At 37.0% G+C, this 23,021-nt stretch overlaps 1 protein-coding gene and 1 pseudogene across 2 annotated transcripts in view; both read right to left on the bottom strand.

Moving 5' to 3' along the window:
• The window catches only part of FAF1 (Fas associated factor 1), a 324,982-nt gene that overhangs the window by 60,578 nt on the left and 241,383 nt on the right, over positions 1-23,021 (bottom strand). For both annotated transcript variants that reach the window (XM_023752761.1, XM_023752762.1), the window contains 2 exons: positions 6,850-6,986; positions 4,250-4,338 (listed from right to left, as the gene is read on the bottom strand). In XM_023752761.1, the coding sequence (XP_023608529.1) occupies positions 4,250-4,338; positions 6,850-6,986 (226 nt within the window). The remainder of the gene's footprint in view (positions 1-4,249; positions 4,339-6,849; positions 6,987-23,021) is intronic.
• Positions 15,244-17,458, bottom strand: LOC111825707 (annotated as a pseudogene).

Below are 23,021 nucleotides of genomic sequence, written 5' to 3' on the forward strand. Positions count from 1 at the left end.
AGAAACATGTTACAAATAAAAGAAATGAAAGGAAGCAAGCTACTGGGTACAGAATTTAAAACAATGGTTATAAGATTACTCAAGGGTTTTAATGAGAGCTTCAAGGAACTTAGTGAGACTTTCATGGATCTTAGTGAGAATGTCAAAAATGTAAAAAAAGCCCTAACCGGTTTGGCTCAGTGGATAGAGCGTTGGCCTGCAGACTGAAGGGTCCCAGGTTCGATTCCAGTCAAGGGCATGTACCTTGGTTGCAGGCGCATCTCCAGTAGGGGGTGTGCAGGAGGCAGCTGATCGATGTTTCTCTCTTATCGATGTTTCTAACTCTCTATCCCTCTCCCTTCCTCTCTGTAGACAATCAATAAAATATATTTAAAAAACAAAACAAAAAAACAACAACGTAAAAAAAGTCCAGTCAGAAAATAAACATACACTAACTGAAATAAAGAATAATTTATAGGGTTTCAACAGTAGAGGATTCCAAAAGTCAAACCAACAATTTGGAATATGAAGAAGCAAAAAGCATTCAATCAGAAGAGCCAAAAGAAAAAAGAATCCAAAAATAAGAAGATAGTATAATGAGCCTCTGGAACAACTTCAAGAGTACCAACATTCGCATTATGGAGGTGCCAGAAGGAGAAGAGAGAGAGCAAGATATTGAAAACGTATTTGAAGAAATAATGACAGAAAACTTCCCCTACCTGGTAAAAGAAATTGACTTGTAAGTCCAGGAAGCACAGAGAGTTCCAAACAAGATGAACCCAAAGAGGCCCACACCAAGACACATCTTAATTAAAATGCCACAGGTTGAAGACAAAGAGAGAATCTTAAAAGCAGCAAGAGAAAAGCAGTTAGTTACCTACAAGGGAGTGCACATACAACTGTCAGCTGATTTATCAACAGAAAGTTTGCAGGCAAGGACCTACAACCAAGGAGGAGGAAGGGGGGAGCAGGAGTAGGAGGAAGAGGAAGAAGAGGAAGAAGAAGAAGAGGAGAAGGAAGAGGAGGAAGAAGAGAAAGAAGAGGAGGAGGAGAAGGAAGAAGAGGAGGAGGAAGAAGAATACATTAAATGAGCCTCTTTTTGACAGAACTGCCTAAAGCTTTTTCAAAGACATTTTCATTAATGATTATCAGTTTGGTTTTGTAAGTGCTTACTGAGCATTTATTAAATATATAGCACTGGGCTAGATCCTGGGGACAGAGAGGTGCTTTGCTCCAATGAGGGGCTATTGGCAACAAAAAGGAGGAAAGCAATTATCACTGTATGACAATAGCCACAGTCTATTTTTGCTTTTAGCCTTGTTCTAGCTAGTTGACAATGTTATAACTAGTTTACAGTTTTAATGCTCACTAGGTTACTTTTATTGTTGTAAAACTGTTGTTTGTAATTTTTCTTAATAGTCAGTGTTTCATTTACTTTGAGGGAAAGGTAATCAGGTATATGGTGGAAAGATGTTTATCTGTTACTCTATAAATTGACAATGACATTTCAAAATAATGAACTACTGTACTTAGTTAGGAATTTGTAATAATAGGTGTGTTGCCTTTCAAGATTATGTTTATCCTAGAATAGAGGCATTGATTGACAATAATTTACTAAATACATTCTTCAGACATTTAAATCTTATGTCTCATTAGTACCAGATTTACAGATTATGCTGTATAATAGGAAAGCACAATATCTGCATGCATATTCCCAGTTCATTCTTTTATCTTATTTTGTGTTCCTCATAATTCATTGGTAAAGAAATTGACTTTAATTCCTTTAATACTTAGCACAAAATTAAATATGAGGGTTACAGGAAAAATCCAAGGCTCCATATAATTGAAATTTTTATTGAAATTTAACTGCAAGAGGTAAGGACTTCTCTGTTTTTAGAGTGCCTTCATGAAAATTATTATTCGGGTGGTAAGTAGAGTGTTCCTAAGAAAAGCTTTTCTAAGTTTAAAGACTTCTTTTGGAAGGACTATGCATAGATCATAATAATTTCCTATCTGCTGAGTCTATGTGACAAAAAACACTGTTCCTTGTAATTGTGAATTTACCTTCACTTTCTTCTTAGTATGTTTTTCTTGATTTTTAGAGAGAGAGGAAGGGAAAGGGTTAGAGAGAAACATCAATGAGAGAGAAACATCAATCACCTGCCTCCTGCAGGCCCCATTCTGGGGAATCAAGCCCGCAACCCAAGCATGTACCCTGACCAGGAATCCAACACTGATCTCCAGGTTCCTGGGTCGATGTCAAACCACTAACCCACACTGGCCGGGCTTGCCTTTACTTTTTAAACAGTTCAAATAAGATATCTTAAGCTTCCAGTTAAAATTAAATTCATGAATGATTCTGTTAGCAGAGTCACTGACGTATTATTTTTTAAATATTATTTCATGTAAATTCTTCCAATTATTCATTTATCCAATCATTTGGCATTTTATTTATTTATTTATTTATTTATTTATCCATCCATTTATTTATTTATTTATTTTTAATCCTCACCTGAGGATATTTTTTCCATTGATTTTTAAAGAGTGAAAGGGAGGAAGGAAGGGGGAGAGAGAGAAAAATATCGATGTGAGGGAGACACATTGACTAGTTTCCTACCGCATGTGCCCCCTGACTGGGGCTGGGGATTGAACTTGCAACTGAGGTACAAGCACTTGACCGGAAATCAAATCCAAGATCCTTCGGTCTGCAGGCCGATATTCTAACCACTAAGTAAAACCAACAAGGGCGACAAACATTTGAGTGCCTACTCCTAGGTATACTGTCAGGGAATATAGAGTTACAAATGTGAATATGATACAACCTTGCTCTTTTAACAAACTCAGGTTTATGAAAGACACACAAGTAAATAAAATAAAATAAAATAAAATACAATATACAAGATTATATTAAAATTGTCTACATGTCCCGTTTGCAATAGATAAAGGGTATTCTATTGAAAACATTCACTATACCTAGAAACTTTTCACCATTGCTCAGAAATCAAACTCTCCCTTATCTGTTCTACAGAAATATTTTCATAATTTAGTTAAAAAGAAACAAAATTAAAAATGATTTTATTAATAGCTGTGAACTTAGCATCTCAAATAAACAAATGTTAATATTTGTTTCTTATTTGGTCTTAAAGCTATTTTCCAAATCTAGAAATTTCTTGACTGATAAAGCACTAAAGATCACTTAAGATTATTATAGGTTCAACCAGCTGTATGACCTTGGGTAAATTAACTTTTTGATCCTTAGTTTTCTCATCTGAAAAATGGAGAAAATAGTACCTGTCTGTGCTAGATTATCTTCCATTGCCCCTCAGTATCCATGCTCTACCTAGCCTTTTGCCCATGGAAGTTCTAGTTGGGTTAGACGAATAGGAGGTACTAGCAGTTTATTCCCTACCAGGTCACCAAGAGCTGGTTATATCCCTCTATCAGAAGCAGTCCTCTCCATACACCATTCCTAGGACTTTAACCATAGGAATGGTAATGGCTCCCTTAAGCCCTAGACTCTGTATTATCCATTGCTGACTTCCATTAACCCTGTCCATATCTTTATACAGTTCCCTTATTAAACTCTTTTCAATTCATCCAGTTTGAAAGTGCCACCTGTTTCCTGCCAGACTGTATGATTCATATATAACCGCATGGGATTGTTTTGAGGATCTTAAGTTTTGAGGAGCACATGATAAATATTCATTAAGTGTTGACAACCTTTGTCATTATCAACATTGCTGTTATTAGTATTTTATTTGAGGTTCTATGCTCATGTTCTCTATACCACATGAATATATTCAAGAGACTGAGAAATTCAGAATTTTGGAGATCTTTTGCTAATCCTCACAGTGCTTAAAAAATATGTTCAAATGTAAACTATGTTTATTGCTAGTCAATCTCATATTTAAAAAGAGTAAAAAGGACCTTAAAAGTGAATAAAAAACCCATATAGTAGACAAGATTTCCTGGACTGTAGTTTCTTCTGTAAATACTAGTACGCTTTGGAAGTCATTTCCTACAAATTCACCTCCTGCCATCACACCAAGTCTAGCAAAGCATAAATGTACATAAAGTTAAAAAAATTGTTGGGTCATGGGTTCATGAAAAGAGTGGACTGCAAGGTAAACTCAATGACATAAAAGTCTTGCTTAATCTGGAAATGAATCTTTATCATTCTTACTTATCAATCATGACATAGGCAAGCATCACCATTTGACAAATCACTCATCAAAATTCTAGTATATGTCTACTTAAACTTTCACCTTACCTCATCCTTTATATCTTCCTGTTGTTGGGCTGTGAAGATCTCCATTGCTGCCATGAGTCTCATCATTAACTCATCCACTGTTGTGTTACCTAGCAACACATGGAGATTGTCAAACTTAATTATTATAAAATGGGAAGTCATTCTAGAATTAATCATAAAAACTATAATCTAAAAAATGTACAAACTAATATGCTCTTATCTAGTTAAAACTGGTTTTGTAGTCATAGTGATAACCCCAGTTTCACCACTATGATCTAGTATCTAGAAATTATCTAGCACATGATGAGAGTTTAACAAATATTCACTTAATAAACAAATAAATAAGTGAATGAGTGATTGACTGTAGCTCTTTAAGGATCAATATTCTTATCTGCAAAATAAAGGTAACACTATCTCTGTAGGGTTCGTAGAAGGATTAGAGATAATGTAAAGTGCCTAGTACATAATACACACATAATCACTGGTAGTTATTATTAACAGACATGATAAATGGCAAGAAGTTTAGGATCAAGTTTAATGCAGATTTTGTTCCTGTGCAAATCCTTGGGTTTTCATTTCTTATTTGTAAACTGTAGTGCATATGACTCAGAGTTCAAGGCATGAATACTTTATGGAGGGTATTGGAATCATCAATGGGAAAATACCATTCATAGTGGTAAAATTGACTAAATACTGACCATTAATTTTCAGGCTTAAGCCAATGCTTATAAACTACTAGAGGCCCATTGCACGAATTCGTTCACCAGTGGGGTCCCTCGGCCTGACCTGCGGGATAGGGCCAAAACTGGCTCTCCGACATCCCCTGAGGGGTCCCGGATTGCAAGAGGGCGCAGGCCAGGCCGAGGGATCCCACTAGTGCATGATTGGGGCCAGGGAGGGACATGGGAGGTTGGCCAGCCGGGGAGGGACTGCGGGTGGGCTCCAGGGCATGTCCGGCTTGTCTAGCTCAGTCCAGCAAGCTAACCTACTGGTCGGAGCATCTGCCCCCTGGTGGTCTGCCCCCTGGTGGTCAGTGCACATTATAGCGAGCAGTTGGGCGACCTTAGTATATTATTAGCATATGATATGCTAAGAATGGCTGACTGGACAACCGGACACTTAGCATATTAGGCTTTTATTATATAGGATGCTTCAACCCTAACTGTAAGGACTCACTGCCAAACTGGTCTTATGGGTACTTTATGCTTAAGCCCTTAATGATCCAAGATGGAGAAAAGATACCAGTTAATGAAGTTCAGGGCAAATTTCTTCTTTATAGCTTACTGTAGTGGTTTTCAAAATTTTTGGCTTCACAATCCCTTTATATTCTTGAGATCCCTAAAGAATTGTATGTGGGTTATAGTTATCAACATTTACTGTGATAAAAATTAAAACTGAAATATTTAAAACATACTTATCAAATCTTTAGAAGTGACAATAATAAAGTCATTATGTGTTAATATAAATGTCACATTTTTTATGAAAAATGACTCTATGATCCAATAGAAAAAGTTTAGTGAAAAGAATAGGATTGTCTAACATTTAATAAAAATCTCTTTAATGTGTGGCTTAACAGAGTAAACTGGATTCTCATATCTACTTCTATAGTAAATCAATTATAATATATTGTCTTAGTTGAAATTTATGAAGCAATCTGACCTCACATAGCTATATAGACAAAAAAGTGAGTATTTTTTAAAGTATGTCTTTATTGATTTTAGAGAAAGGGAAAGGGAGAGAGAGAAACATTGATTGGCTGCCTCCTAAGAGACCTCTACTGGAGATCGAGCCCTAAACCTGGGCATGTGCCCTGACCAAGAATTGAACCCACAACACTTCTGTCCATGGGCCAACGCTCTAACTACTGAGCAAACTGGCCAGGGCAGATGAGCAGTTCTTTAACATTATTTATGAAATGGAATGTTCTAGTTATAGAGAAAACATAAAATACTGAAGGTTTTATTTAGTGTGTGCACCTGAAACATCTTTTTACCTGTGGCATAGGAAAGAGATACTATTTTCAATTTAAGCTTTGCCACGAATAAGGTAATATTTTATGCTAATCAATAAAAAAATCATTAACTTATTTTTTTAGTAAAGAATTTAAAGATTAATTTTTTTGGAAGTTTAAATTCATAGGTATCCTAATAACTTCATGCATCGGAGTTGCATCTTAGACACGGATTCACCTTGTAAACAATTCCATTCGTAGTATCAAGTCATTGAACTTTCTAGATAACTAAAGATAAGCATTTCTTTCAACTAATCATACATTCAGCAAATCTCTAGGTATATATACATATATGAAATGTCATATTTGACAACTGGTTATGACTTAATTGCTAGTTTAGGGAATTAAGCAATACTGAAGATTTAACAAGATTATCCTATGTCTCAAGGGCTGTGTAACTTTATTAAGGCATTTCTGTTGGATTTTCATACAGAGTATTTCGTTTTTTATAGTACTTATACTTTTTGAAGTTTTTCTTCCTCAAGAAGTTCTATATTTTCAAATGCAAAAATATTCACCAATATAAAAGATGGCTGTCAGCTTTGACAGTAAATATTGTAGGTTATCATATACACAAGACACTGTACTCCCTTTGTGACATGTACTTTACCTTGTATCACATTTAATACTTCATTAGATGATCGCTTTCCCATAATAATCAGAAAAAGTGGAAACTGGTCTGTTTTTTGAGTCCGAATAGTTTGTGCAATAACACTGCCAAAGTGTCTATTGCACATGGTCAGAAATCTAAAATGAGATAAAATGCAAAGTAAGCTTCATTTCAGAGTTTAATAAGTTTACTAGTATCCCAACATAAAACTTGCTGAATTTGTTGTTAAAATTAGACAGCTTGTTTGATATCAATATGTAAAGTCTTGCTATATTGAATTTTCCACTACCTAATAAATGATATAGAAATGATGATCATTTAGAAAAGCAGGCAACACACCCTAAATGCCACATGAGGCTGACAGCATAGGATTCTTAGTCTTAAACACTGTAAGCTGTACTACCCTAACTATGAGAAAACAAACAAAATGAATTTTAACAGAAAACAATTTCTTAAATAGGACAAATATTTCAAGGTACAAAGTTAAATTGACTACCATTATCCTAATATAAAGAGCATTTAGCAACATTTCCACAAGTTTTTAGAAACAAGAATTGTACTTTAGAATCATGTTTTCTCCAATAGTAGCAGGTCTTTTAGTTTCATACTTAGTATGGGATAAAAATAATAATTCTAAGCTTTTGACCAAAAAAAGCTCAGAGATTAGCATATCGAAGTCTAGCATTAGTATTCTTAACACGATCTGGAATAAATGAAAAAACTGATAAAGCTTTTCTCTTCTATTAGAGGACTGTTTGAAATTAGCATTTCTTTCAAGAGAAAAGGGTAGCTTATGATATGTTTTCAGATCTGATGGTAAAAAGTAAATGTCATAATAATAATGAATTATGAAAGACCAAATGCAAATATAGAATGCTTTAATAAGATCCAATTTAATAAAGTCTGTAAAAATAATGGACTTTTAATAACACAGGTCACAAAAGGCAAAACTGGAAATTCTGGGGACTAGCCATCAGTACTAGCTTATTAATTCTTAATTATGTTCATGAAAGGCAACTTAAATCGTGTGTTTTCTTATGCCTTATGATAATATTTTAGGTAACAACTCCTCTGAAATGTATGTTCCAGCTGATGAGCAAAGTCCTATTGTCACATGCATTAGAAGGTAAATCTATTTGAAAAGATAAACAGCATTAAAATGTCATGTGCTTAGATTCATTTGATGTCCAAATTCAAAATAGAATCAAACCTCTTAATTTTTAAAGCTCATATATTTCTTGTGTATAGAAATTCACCCCCAAAATTTGGACTGAATCCTTCCCCAAACCTGTGATGTGACTATATAAAGTAGACCGTGTTAAGGTCCATTAGAATTGTCGGCAAGAATGTTAAAGCAAGTTAGCACTACTGCAAATAAGTTCATTTGAAGGCAGGCGCATATACATATTTAGAGAAGCAATAACCAGACCTCACGCCAATTTAAAATGACACGGCCTTAAGAAACCCATTGTTACCTGACCAGTGTGGTTCAGTGGTTGAGCATCAACCTATGAACCAGGAGGCCATAGTTCGATTCTCGGTCAGGGCACATGCCCGAGGTTGCAGGCTTGATCCCCAATAGGGGCGTGTAGAAGCCAACCAATCAATGATTCTCTCTCATCATTGATGTTTCTCTCTCTCCCTCTCCCTTCCTCTCTGAAATCAATAAAAATATATTTTAAAAAACAATAAAAACATTGGCCATGAAATATCAGTGCCCCTATGGAAATTCAGATCTTCATATTCTACAACTATTATGGGATAAAAGGTGCTCAAGCAGCTTAAGCCTCTATCCCAAATTTCACACCCATATAGCTTGTTTCTCAATGATGTGTAGTTTTGGAAACCAGAAAGTTAAGATCTCATTTTTCTTTCCATTTCTTACTAAAATATTTGAAGTCAATCTTGATCCTGATCTGATCATTGGTAACCTCTGAAATTAAAGATGTCAAAAACAAAAACACAGAGTGTCATTCCTACAAAAGGGAGAAAATAAGGTCTTGTTGCTTTCACACTGATGGATTAAATGGATCACGCAGTAAATGCCATCACAGAACTAGCTCACAAATGATACCAAATACTAGCTAAATTGGGATACTCCTCAAAAAGGAAAGAAGGAAGGGAGGAAGGCTTAGTAGTTTTATGAATTCAATTTTAAGACAATTTTGCCTGAAAACTGTGTAGTTGCCAAATTCTCTTTTTGTGAAAATGAGCTAAAAGAAAAAATAATTATGAAAATATAGTTATTTTATTGGGTTTAAAATAATATGTAACACAAATTTCAAAGCTACACAAAACATTCGAGAGAGGTGCAGACTTCAAAGACACAATTGTTCAATTAACCATAAAACAACAACAAAGTGATCAGTTTTCTATCAGGTATTGGCAAATCATTCTAATTTTTTGAAAGCAGTTGAGAAATACAGGGATCATACAGCCAGTTGATGTTTTCTAGTGGTCTTAACTAACAATTTGTTCTAATCAAAGGGAGACTTCGTTAAAATTTTAATTAATGCAATTAATCTTCCTAAGATATAAATCATGTATACTTTGAGATTTTCAAATTGTAATCATTGACAGCCCATAGGGGCAATGGACAGTCACAAATTATAAAATTCTTACTTGTCAATTCCTTCCACTACAATTTACAAGCACTTCACAACACAGATATCAAATCTTTCTCATGGCTGGGAGGTTCTGCTTGTTGTAAAGATCATTCACCCCACAAAGTCAGCATTTACAGCACACTACCAGCAGCAAAAATCCAGCTCAAAACACCAGAACAAACACACACTTGGAAAACACAAGTTGTTTTAAGAGAAAATAATGTGGTTCTTTTGTTGTGGTATTTTCTTCCTTGAGAAGAGGTAAGTATGCCCGTGCATTTAGTGGCAACACCAAAGCTGTCAACCTAACTAATTGCATATGGTGTTCATCAGGGTGAGGTGCCATGAAGGGATAAATGGTGTCTACAGTAACTGGACTCCTGCAATATCAAACTCAAAGGGGGGAGCAAAGGCAACTGTTCTGTGGGAAGGAAAAATGGCTTTGTTTTTTTCATTATAAAATATTTTAACAGATCAAACAACCTACTCATCACAGACCTATCTGGGGAAAAACAAGTTGATTAATCAACCTCTCAAACAAAAAGCTAAAGTGACAAATATGTAAAGACAAAGAACAAATACCCTCACTAAGGGGGTAAAATGAGGGAGAGAAAAAGGGAGGTAGAAGAAGAAAAAGGGTTAAGGAAATAAAATAAAGAAAACAGTTAATCACAAATCAGGTATAATAATGCAACTCATTTGTCTCTGGGGGTTGGATTAGGGAGTGGGAAGTCTCAAACTTTGACCTTGGTGAAGAAACAAAATCTAATCCATAGCTCATATTCACCAGTTCTTGCTATTAGAAATCTAAGATAAAATCTCACCTTTTAATCAAAAGTTTGGAGAGAAAAATAAATAGAACATCTGATGGCTAGCATATATTAATCATTAGTAAAATTTTCAGTCTTTGAAGCACAGATACTAGATATTTTCTAACTTGCTAATGGAAATCAGGATTACCAATAAATCAGATATGAAAAAAAGTAATCTCATTTTAATTCAAAACAGGATATAGCTTAGTTTCTTTCAATCAAAGTCATAATTACATAAGTTACTAATTTTTACCAAGTTGTACTTCAACATAAAATATATACTAAAAGAAACATAGCAATTTAGGGGGAGGGTGATAAAATTCCACAAACATTTACTACTTAGTTACTCTGTACTAGAAACTGTAAAAAAAGGCACATCTGATAAAAAATGGAGGCTGCAAAACTGGGTGAGGCTTCCTGAATATTACATTTCAGTGTGGCTCCCATAAGTTTAAAGGTGCCTGAGATGTAAGGTGGGAATAACCCATCTTTAAAATACTTACATTCTTGTAAAAATAAAGAAAACGCTCAGATTTGTTCTTAGAATATAGTAGTCCCTTAAAATCGGTACCTATTTTATTATCAGTTGTATAATGATAGTTAATATTTTTATCATAATAACTTTTAGGATTAAAATGATAGTTTATACTGATAGGCCAACACGAAAAGCTTTTTTGTATAAGATAGAGCATCAAAGAACTGTTGAGCAAATAAAAACAGTCACTGGTTTTACTTTAATTCAAAGAATGAAAGAGCAGGTATAGATATTGGAAAGTGAGAAAATACAATTCTAGATGCTGCAGCTGTGCAATACTACAAAAAGTCACATATTGAAAAGTGGATATGAAACTAAATCACTATTTTCTTTTTAATACATCTATATGTTTAATGTTAATTACTTTAAAACCAAGAGTCAATATCAAAATTTCTGGCTGTTTACTCTTGAGCCATTAAACACATTAAATGTCTTTCTGATAATGTGTGAACCATTTCTCCAAAATGAGTTTACTGAGCAGAAGCAATTCATGTTCAACACTGCTATAGGACTTCTCACAGTTTGAGGCAAATCTTCTATATACTGCTGTACTTATTTAGCTGCAGCTGCTAACCTTATACTATTTCTTTTGAAGCCGCTTTGGTAACAAACCAAACTAGTGTTTTTACTATAGTAATAACTTACACATAATCTTTATGTGTTAATATAGTACTACTTACACATAATCATTCATGTGTTTGTTCAACCATATTTATGTACTTTGGTAGAAAAACCAGAACATAAGATAAGGTATCTTAGAGATCATATACTTATTTGCCAACACACAACTCTCCTTTCTTCCCCTTTTCCCTTTAATGGGAAAATTAAAGCCAGGGTCCTTTAATGCGTAAAGTGAGATTTTAGGCATCTGCAAACCAGGCTAGCCAAAGAGTTTTGTTTTCTACATTATCATTTCCACAAGTCTGTAAGCCCATCTTATTGTTTAGCTCATTTCTGAAGTTCCTCCATTAGGATTGATCTTCAGCACCTTGGGTACATACTCCTTTGTGTGTATTTTTGTTGTTAATCTTCACCGGAGGATATTTTTTCCAGTGATTGTTAGAAAGAGAAGGGAGAGAGGGAGTAGAGGCGAGAGAGAGAGAGAGAGAGAGAGAGAGAGAGAGAGAGAGAGAGAGAGAGAGAGAGAAATCAACTGACTGGTTGCCTCCTGCATAAGTCCCAACCTGGACAGGGATTGAACTTGCAACCCAGGTACGCGCCCCTGACTGGGATTAAAACTTGCGACCCTTTGGTGCTCAGAACTGACACTCTAACCACTGAGAACACCAACCAGGGTCATACCCTTTTGTCTTTTGACAGTGGCTTTGATTTTTAGAAATAATCCTAAGTCTTGGTTCAAACTGAGTTAGGTAAACAAGGTACATGACTAAGCTGGGGGCACTGACTATGCACGCAGTGAAGTGATCATCAAGATTTAATGGTCTAGGAATCACCTGGCAAGTTTATTTATAAGGCAAGTTCCTCAGTCCCATTCCCTCAAAGATTCTGAATCAATAAATCTGGGGGAAGGCCCAGGAAACTGCTTTTTTAATAAGCTGCTAACCCACCCCAGGGTAATGGACTACACTTTAAAAAACACTGCTTTCAGGACACAGGACTGCTTTCTTTGTAAGGCTTTACGCTGTGTCTGAAACCAGTTTTTACAGAAGTTATCCTCTCAATGTTTTGGAAAATGGCAGCTTCATTAGACCAAGTGTCCAGCCTATGAGGTGATTACCATGTTGAAGATGTTAATTCTCACTTGTTTCATTTATATAGATGATCTGCAATCTGATATGAGACAAATAAACAGATACCTCTAAAAGCAGTGGTTCTCTTGCCAAAACCGGTTTGGCTCAGTGGATAGAGCGTCGGCTTGTGGACTGAAGGGTCCCAGGTTCGATTCTGGTCAAGGGCATGTACCTGGGTTGCGGGCACATCCCCAGTAGGAGGTGTGCAGGAGGCGGCTGATGGATGTTTCTCTCTCATCGATGTTTCTAACTCTCTATCTCTCTCCCTTCCTCTCTGTAAAAAATCAATAAAATATATTTAAAATAAATAAATAAATAAAAGCAGTGGTTCTCAACCTTCCTAATGCTGCAACCCTTTAATACTGTTCCTCATGTTGTGGTGACCCCCAACCATAAAATTATTTTCGTTGCTACTTCATAACTGTAATTTTGCTACTGTTATGAATTGTAATGTAAATATCTGATATGCAGGATGTATTTTGTTACAAATTGAACATAATTAAAGCATAGTGATTAATCACAAAAACAATATGTAATTATATATGTGTTTTCCGATGGTCTTAGGCGACCCCTGTGAAAGGGCCGGGGAGGAGCCTGCAACCAAGGTACATGGCCCTTGACTGGAACTGAACCCAGGACTCTTTGGTCCGCAGCTGACACTCTATCCACTGAGCCAAACCAGCTAGGGCGAACAGCATTTTAATTGGTTGAATAATATTCCATTGAGAAAATATACACTGAGTGGCCAGATTATTATGACCACCTGACGTTTGTAGGTAAATTAGCTATAATTTTGCGCTGAAGTTGCTAGAGGGCCAGACCATTATAAATAGGGAAGCAGGTTGTTTACCATGACAGAAGTGATTTTTTTCTGAAGATATGGGTAAACAACGCGATTTAACAGTCTTTGAGTGTGATATATATATATATATATATATATATATATATATATATATACCACACTCAAAGACTGTGTGTGTGTGTGTGTGTGTGTGTGTACACACACACACACACACACACACTGAGTGGCCAGATTATTATGACCACCTGATGTTTGTAGGCAAATTAGCTGTACACTGCATCGTATGGGATATGGAAGCCGAAGGCCTGTTCGAACACCTTGGCTGTCTGCAGTTACCAAGATAAAACATCTCCAATTCGCACAGGAACACAAGGATTGGACAGTGGAGCATTGGAAAAAAGTCATGTGGTCCGATGAATCATGTTTTCAGTTGCATCATGCAGATGGCAGAGTGAGAATTTGGTGGAAACAGCATGAAAGCATGCACCCCACATACATGAGTACAACCCTTCAAACTGGTGGAGGCAGTGTTATGGTTTGGGGCAGGGGTGGGCAACCTTTTTGTGAGTGCATGCCAAAACTAGCAAAATCTCTGACTCAAAATTCTTCTGCGTGCCAACCCTAATTTTTTGAGAAAATGTTATGCCTACTTGATATCTCTTAAGGTGTACGTATGTGAAGAACCTTGAAGAAATAATAAAATTATTCGAGCGACAAAAACACAGTATATGATGATGAAAAATACATTTATTTTTTAATGTATACATGTACACTGATAGTCCGACAGAAAACTTTATGACTCCGTTTGATATTATCAGTGGGACTTTTGCTGCTGCATCACTGATGACAGAGATTTTACATCAGGTTTATATTTCGTGACCTTCAGAGATATGCACGAGCTACTACTTTCATCCGTCAGGCTACTCCTATTATGAGACTTAACAAAATTCATCTTGGTGAACAAAGATTCACAAGCGTATGTGGATGAAACCAAAACACTGGTCGGATCTAGGAAGGCAGGGAGAGTTAAGGCAGAGGCATAGAAATTGCTCTTCCCCTCTCTCGTCAATCCATGTCTATGGTCTTTAAGATAACTTGTTAAGTAAAATTATTTATTTATCTAAGATGCACCTACACTGAATTTATCTGAAAAATAAAAAAGTCAATATTAAGAAAAAATTGTAAATGGAAGATTTTAAGAGAGGGTTTCGCGTGCCAGCAAAAGTTACTGGCGTGCCATATTTGGGGCATGTTTTCCTGGCATGATTTGGGCCCTTTAATTCGTGTGGAATGACGTCTGAATAGCAGAACATACCTAAGTATTGTTGCTGATTAAGTTCATCCTATCATGTTGATGGCGTATCCCAATGGAGATGGCTTCTTCCAACAAGACAATGCGCCATGCCACAGTGCTCGTATTGTGCAGGAGTGGTTTCAAGAACATGAGGGAGACTTTACCTTGCTTAGGTGGCCCCCACAATCACCAGATCTCAATCCAATTGAGCATTTGTGGGACGAAGTTAAAAGAGCCATCAGGCAGCTGGTTCCACAACCATCAAATCTCACAGAACTGGACAGTGCTATTCATCAGGCATGGTGTCAGATTCCTTGCATCACCTTTCAATATCTCATGGAATCAATGCCAAGAAGAATCGCCGCAGTATTGAAGGCAAAAGGTGGCCCAATGAAGTACTGATGGGGTGGTCATAATAATCTGGCCACTCACGTTCAAATATATCCCACGTTCAAAGGCTGTTAAATCGCGTTGTTTCCCCATATCTTCAGAAAAAAATCACTTCTACTGTTGTGGTAAATAACCTGCTTCCCTATTTATAATGGTCTGGCCCTCTGGCAACTTCAGCGTGAAATTATAGCTAATTTGCCTATAAACGTCAGATGGTCATAATAATCTGCCCACTCAGTGTGTGTGTGTGTGTGTGTGTGTGTGTGTGTGTGTATCTCCATATTTATAACTTTTCACTTATTAGAACGAGATTTTTCTTTTCTTTTTTTCCCATTAGAAAGAATACTGGAATAAATATCCTTAATTATATCCTTAGGGGGGAAAAAAGTCTGTGAAGTGGAATTATAGGGTAAAAAGGTAGAATCATTTAATGGCTAATGATACCTATTATCAAATTCTAAAAGGATGGCATAATGCCTCTCCATGCAAATGCAGATAGTGTATGCATGTTAGAGAACACAGCAAAACTAAAGACCATTTTAAGAAAACACAGAATGAGAATTTGGGTAGATTTAATTTCAAAAGCATCTCCTAACTGTCTGAGACTTAAGACTTTCCAGTAACAGTAAACTGCTAAATTGTTTCACTATATTAGTGGACAGAGTTTTTTGTTTGTTTGTTGTTGTTTTTTAATAGATAACCCACAATTCAGTTTTATTTAGAGCAAAGGAAAAAGATACTTTTGATCATACTGGAAGAAACTCAACCATAGGTTTGGAATCTGTACCCAAACTACACATGCAATGACAATATTCTGCTAATACAATTGATTTGCTGCTGCATTTGTCTACTGTTTGCCTAATAGTAACAATTATAAACAGAGCAGTGCAACTAGTATTTGGAACAATCTTTACAGTGTTACAGTGTCAGGCACAACTTTTCACTTCTCTTTACACCACTGGTTCTCTCTGCGTACCTGGGCTTCCTCTTCTTCAGTAAAGTCATTTTTGATATTGAAGGTCCTGCAAATCTCTTCAGTTTTCCCCTTGACCATATTGGCAATAGTCTTGTATGTAACATCAAGCAAACCTTTGATGTCTAAATAGTTTGCAGACAGAATAAGTTCAAAAAGTCTTCCTTGGTCAAATCTGAGGAATTCTTGGTCCCAAACAAGGATATCATCTGTTCACCTTTCTTTGTTCTCATCCTCTTCAGGAGGAGGAGAGTCATCCTTGTGGTGGGTGCATCACTGAATGACCTTTTTTTGAATACTGCTGTATTAACATTTGGTAGAGGAATTGGGTCATCGCCTTCACCATCCATTCCCAAATCTTCTAATATGGTCTTGATAGTCACAGATCGTTCGGCAATTTCAGCATCAACTTCAAATATCTCTCCACCAGGACTCTGCAACTTAATTGAAGGCATATCTACAGTGTGGCTCAGCGTCGGTCCTTATATGTGCGGCGCGGGCCAGTGGACAGAGTTTTAAAAAACTAAGTAACTTCTGCCCTGGTCAGGTAGCTCAGTTGATCAGAGCATCCTCTGATACGCCAAGGTTGAGGGCTTCATTTCCAGTAGGGCACATACTGGAATCAACCAACAAATGCATAAAAAAGTGGAACAAATCAATGTCTCTCTTTGTCTCTCTCTAAGACCAACCAACCAACAAACAAAAACCTAGCCTGGCAGGGTGGCTCAGTGGGTGGTGTGTCATCCCATACACCAAAAGGTTATGGGTTGGATTCCTGGTCAGGGTACATACCTGGGCTGTAGGTTTGATCCCACTCAGGGTGTGTAGAGGAGGCAACTGATCAGTGTTTCTTTCATATCGATGTTTCTCTCTCTCTCTCTCTTGCGCTCTGTCTAAAAATCAATAAACATACCCTTGGGTGAGGATTAAAAACAAACACAAGAACTAAATAACTTTAATCTAGCTCCTTATTGTCATCTATAAATCATGCAAATGGAAAGGCTTTGAGGCACTGTTTAATGACAGGGCTATATCTAATCTATAGGGACTAATTTATACTAATTTTTGGAGGAACCATAATCTATAATAATAAAAGTGTAATATGCTAATTAGGTTGGACATCCTTCTGGACGAAGCCGGGGCTGCGAGGGAAGCCCGGGTCGCCCGGGTACCGGGTGCCAGAGGGAAGCCGGTGCCAGCAGCCGGGGGAAGGAACGCCTACTCTTGCACGAATTTCATGCATCGGGCTTCTAGTAATAGATAATTGGCTCTTTTTCTCACCACTAATAAGAACATAAACATTTACTTGAAACAACCCATATAAATCTTAGTTGGGAGAATAAGCGAAAACATCTAATCCAATCTCTTATCGAATGCAGAAATTCCTTCTTTAGAAATATAAGATGATTCATTTTCCCAGGGCTGTATAAGAAAGCAAATTTAGCACAGCTGGTGTGGTTCAGTGGTTGAACAGTGCATATGGATCAGTAGGTCATGGTTCGATTCCCATCAGGGCACATACCCGGGGTTGGGAACTGATCCCCAGAAGGGGTTGTGCAGGAGGCAGCCCATTAATGATTCTCTCTCATCATTGATGTTTCTATCTCTCTCTCCCTCTCTGAAATCAATAAAATTAAAAAAAGCAAATATATACTAAATGCCAGATACTTCTTCTGTGTTCTTTAACCAAACATCAATATTTATGAGGACCCTCTAAATATATGACAAGACATGGATGGCTTCTGTTCTTAATATACTAAGGATATTTTGGGTTTGATAAATCAAGGACCCCAAAAAGAAAACATATATGGTATAACTGGTGCCTAGGTGTAGAGGTTCAGAATAAGTGTTGGGGGAAATCAGAGAAGGGAATGGGTGCTTAGAAGTCAAGGAGAACTTTGTGTTCCAAGATGGTGCTCCTGGGCAGCTCTTAGGAGGAGATGAATCATCACTGCATTCCTAACACCAATTTGACTCTGAAGCACATAAAAGAGAGGGAAAAGAGGTAATATTTATTAACCTACAGACTAATTCTAAAAGTAGGTATCATTATCTTCATTTTATACATGAGAAAGCTAAGGCTCAGAAAGATGGTTATCCAAAGAAACAACTAGCAAATAGAAAATCAGGTTTGCTTGACTCCAAAGTCTTTGTTCTTCCTACAGTATTAACGCTGTTTGCAGTAATTCCTACTTTCTCTAATATGTTAACATTTGGATATTTTAAACCTCTTTATGTGCTTCAGAGTCAAATTGGTTTCCCTCCCAAACTTAAGAATATGGAAAAATGGTTCCTAAAATAGGTTATAATAACAATACCATACTCTTATCACTAAACAAGGAATCTATAATAATAAAAGTGTAATATGCTAATTAGACCAGATGTCTGAAGCTGGGGCTTCGAGGGAAGCCCGGGTCCCGGGTGTCAGAGGGAAGCTGGTGCCGGCAGCTGGGGGAAGGAAGGCCTACTCTTGCACGAATTTCGTGCATCAGGCCTCTAGCTACACTATATTACAGTGCCATGCTTGGTACTGTATTACAGTGTTATATAATTTCTATAGTCTGTATCAGCATCACCATATGATAAGATCATGTCCTACTCTAGGATAGATATTTGAATCCTATATAATAAAAGGGTAATATGCAAATAGCCCAAACGGCAGACCTGAACAACCAACCACAGTGTAATATGCTAATGATATGCTAAGGTTGCTCAACATGTGCATTGACCACCAGGGGGCAGACAGTCAACTGGTCGACCAGTCACTATAACAAGCACTGACCACCAGGGGCAGATGTTCCAACCTGTATGTTAGCTTGCTGCTGGGGTCCGGCTGATCAGGACTGAGTGAGATGGGCCAGACACACCCTGGAGTCCTTCCACGGTCCCTCCCCAACCCGATCGTGCACCGGTGGGGTCCCTCAGCCTGGCCTGCACCCTCTCACAATCCAGGACCCTTCAGGGGTTTATTGGAGAGCTGCAGGCCATGATCATGCAGGCCACTCCCCTTGGGAGGCAGCCAGATGCAGGGCTCATGGCTGCCGAGTGCTGCTGTGACAGCACTCACCTCTCCTAATCAATCAGGACTGACTGGGTCCAAGCCCGTGGCAGGCTGGGATGAGCGGCAACAGCAGGTAGGAGCTGCAGGAGGCATTGGACTGCGAGTTTTGGCCCGATCCCTGCAGGCCACCCAGAGAGACCCCACCTGTGCACAAATTCATGTACCAGGCCTCTAGCATATATATAATTTTCATGCCATCACGTTCTGACTTTTTTCCAACTGCAAAATTCTGAGACTTTGTGATTTATTACATAAAAAAATGTTCAGCATAATATATTTCAGAGTTGGTCAGTTTCTCTTAGAACCTTGACATTCATTTCCTTATGTATTTGAAAAGAATTATCATTCTAGTGGATAAAAAAAATGTGTGAGAGCATTAGATAAATCTTATACACAGAAGGAAAATCTTTAAAGATAAATGACCAAAAGCACAGAAAATTAGCACTTTAGTAATTTATAAAAGCTTCCAAGCAAAAAGTACAGCCCAGCACTTGACAAAGGCCCACTTGAGATAATTGATGTTTGACAGAGAATTGAATGAGTAGGTGATTATGGAGGCTTTTCCTGGGAGATCTATACCTGTTACTAGTTAGATAATAAAAAAATGAATATTTGTGTGTGTGTATGTGTGCCCAAAGTGATTTTTTTATTGAATTTATTTGGGTGACGTTGGTTAATAAAATTATTCAGGTTTCAGGTATACAATTATAAATACATCATCTATATATTGTATTGTGTTCACCATCCAAAGTCAAGTCTCTTTCCATCACCATATATCCCCCCTTTACCCTCTTCTACTGCCCCCACACTCCTCTCCCTCTTGTAATCACCATACTGTTATCTGTGTTTATGAAAAAACAGGAGTATTTAAGGACCATATTACATAAGCTCCCTAAAGAATTATGATTACGATAAAAGATTTAATACAAAAAAAAGATTTAATATAAAGCCCTCTGCTTTTTATAGGAGACTGATATAAGAAACATCTGTTTAAAATAATCGGTCTTATGCAAAATAACAGTAGACAAATAATGGTTTATCATGTTACCTAATGACTCTCCATCAGAAAAGCATATAATAAAATTCTTCCTTGAATTCAGTGCTAGGAAAATTTAAAAATATTTTTTAAAATTATTTTTAATTTTCAATTACAGTTTACATACAATGTTATATGAGTTTCAGGTATACAACAGAGTAATTAGACATTTATATAACTTACAAAGTGATTACACTAAGTCTTGTGCCAAAAATCTTGAGATGAACTATTACACTTCCTTTAATCAGACAATGAAAATTGCAAATGATAAACTATAAACTCTAGGCTATAGTACCTGGCAAAAAACAGAAACTCAATAAATATATATTAGATGTATAAATGATTAAATGAGGATATGCCTATTACATTTCCATTTTTCTCCTTTAGCTGACAGAACTACAGAGCTATATTTAGTGTTCACGCACAAAACTTTGAGTCAACTCAAGTGTTTATAAATACTCACTAGAGGCCCGGTGCATGAAATTTGTGCAGGGGGTGGGGGGGTGTGTGTCCCTCAGCCCAGCCTGCACCCTCTCCAATCTGGGACCCCTCTCACAATCCAGGACTGCTGGCTCCCAACAGCTCACCTGCCTGCCTATCTGATTGCCCCTAACCGCTTCTGCCTGCCAGCCTGATCACCCACTAACCACTCCCCTGCCAGCTGAATCGATGCCTAACTGCTCCCCTGCCGGCCCGATCGCCCCCAACTGCCCTCCCTTGCCGGCCATCTTGTGATCACATGGGGGCAGCCATCTTGTGCAAGGGTGTGACAATTTGCATATTGCCTATTTATTATATAGGATTATTTGACACTTTTATTTGGTTTTTATCTGATATTATTTTCCTGTTTTATATTACATTTATTTTTATGTAGCTATTATGTCCATTTTTAAAGCAGGAAAATAATAAATGCTAAATGGAAAAACAGACAAAATATGTAGGAGAGAAAATAAGGAGTGATATGGTACAGTAAATGCTTAATGGATACTTTACTAGATAAAGAAATGGATAGGTAGTTGAACAAATGGGACAGCAAAAAGCTAGAATGAATGATAATAGAAATTACTACCACCTGAGGAATCTGCATCCTTAAAAACAAGTAAATACCTTGATTTTCAAAAAATACAGACCAGTAAACTTGATTTCAGTCTCCTAAACAGTCTAGAAAAATCACTTAAACAATGGAGCATGAACACTTAGAATACAGTAGTGATGACTAGAAGGCAGCATGGATTATTAAGAACACAACCAGCCCAAGAAACCATGAGGTAACTTCAGAGCATTTCATAAGCTTCAACTATCTGGAATTCAGTAAGGCATATGACAAGGCATCTACAGTAAAAGTCTCCCTCAGAATAAGATTCAGATATGTGAGCTAAATTAAGATAAATTCTTTGTCACCAGAAAATTGAACCTGCAGAGTGCTACCACTGATTCTTGAAAATAAAAGAGCGTCTTTGTCCTGTCAACATGTTCATAAATGTCTGAGACAAAGAAATCAAATATATACATAGTGCTAGACTTTTAAAACTCAATCATCCCATTCAAATCTAATAACAACTCTGAGGGATGTGGTTTTTTAAGTCACCATTTCCAATACACAAACTGCAACTTAGAAGGCTTAGGCAACTTGCCCAATGTCACTATGGTGGCCTAGTGGCATGGCTAGAATTCCAATCCTAGTCTGACTAAATCCAAAAATCATCCATACTTTTAACCATTATGCTTTCATGCATTCTTATGACATCCAACAAATAATTATTGAGATTATAGAAAGAAATAAAAGTGGAAAAGACCAATGTAATTCTTGCTGTTATGAACTTATATCCCAGTGGAAGAATTAGAAAAAAATGTTTTTAAATAAGCAAAAGTAATAGTTTATTATGAAAAGTTCTAGGCGAGTACTATGAAAGAGAATAATGGTGGAGAAGCTTTCTCTAGAAAGGTTCATCAGGCCTTTTTGGAGAGGAGACATTAAAATGGAGACTTGAAGAACAGAATACTAAGGTCATTTTTGTCTGATGACGTCCATTTTCTCAATCAACTAGTGAGGGCAGCTGGGAAGGGGAATAGAGGGGGACATGAGATATTTCTTTCATGAATGAGAGATGATATGAAATAAAACCTCTCGTCCAGGGAAAAAGAATTAGCTAGAAAATCACATGTAGGCTTGCTCAACATTATTGAGTATTCGTTTAAAGTTTGTATTTATTTAAAAAAAAAAAATCAGTCAGTGCAATTTTCTCCACCAAGTTTAACTGCAAGTGCATAGGCATAGAGAAGGTGAATAATTTGGTTCAACAAAGTGAGTATAATGGAGGGAGACAGCAATGAGGAAATTTAAAGTATGCAAGGAAGTGATAATGGTGAACCTTGAAATCTAAATAGGATGAGAAATGAAGATTGGAGACATGAATGAAGTCAAGTGGTGGGGGTCAATAGATTATATGGCATTATGAGATTAAAAACTCTAGCACTGCGGATACTTGAGTAAGTATGTACAATAGGAAGTGTTGGTCAGAGACAGATGTTTGAAATTAAAATATATAAGGTGATTTATTTTCTGTTGAAAACCACATTTAAGTGTGGTAAATAAAGAGAAAAATAAAAGTTTTCTGGAGTTGGACATATTCAGGAACGAAGAGGATTATCAAGAATGATGAGATAAGGAATTAAGGTATAATTTATGAGTGATAAAACTTGGGAGAGTACATAGAATCAGAATTTCAAAAGATCATCCTATATAATAAAAGGCTAATATGCAAATTATCCCCTCAACTGGGAGTTTGACTGGGAGTTCAACTGGAAGTTTGACCAGGGGGTGGGGCCGGCTGCCCCCTCCCCTGGCCAGCCCTGCCCCTGATCGCCCCCCCCCACCCCAATGAGGGATGGGGCCAGCCTACCAACCACCC

Source organism: Myotis lucifugus, unplaced genomic scaffold, assembly GCF_000147115.1.
Source record: "Myotis lucifugus unplaced genomic scaffold, Myoluc2.0 scaffold_37, whole genome shotgun sequence".
In the NCBI taxonomy this organism is placed as follows: domain Eukaryota; kingdom Metazoa; phylum Chordata; class Mammalia; order Chiroptera; family Vespertilionidae; genus Myotis; species Myotis lucifugus.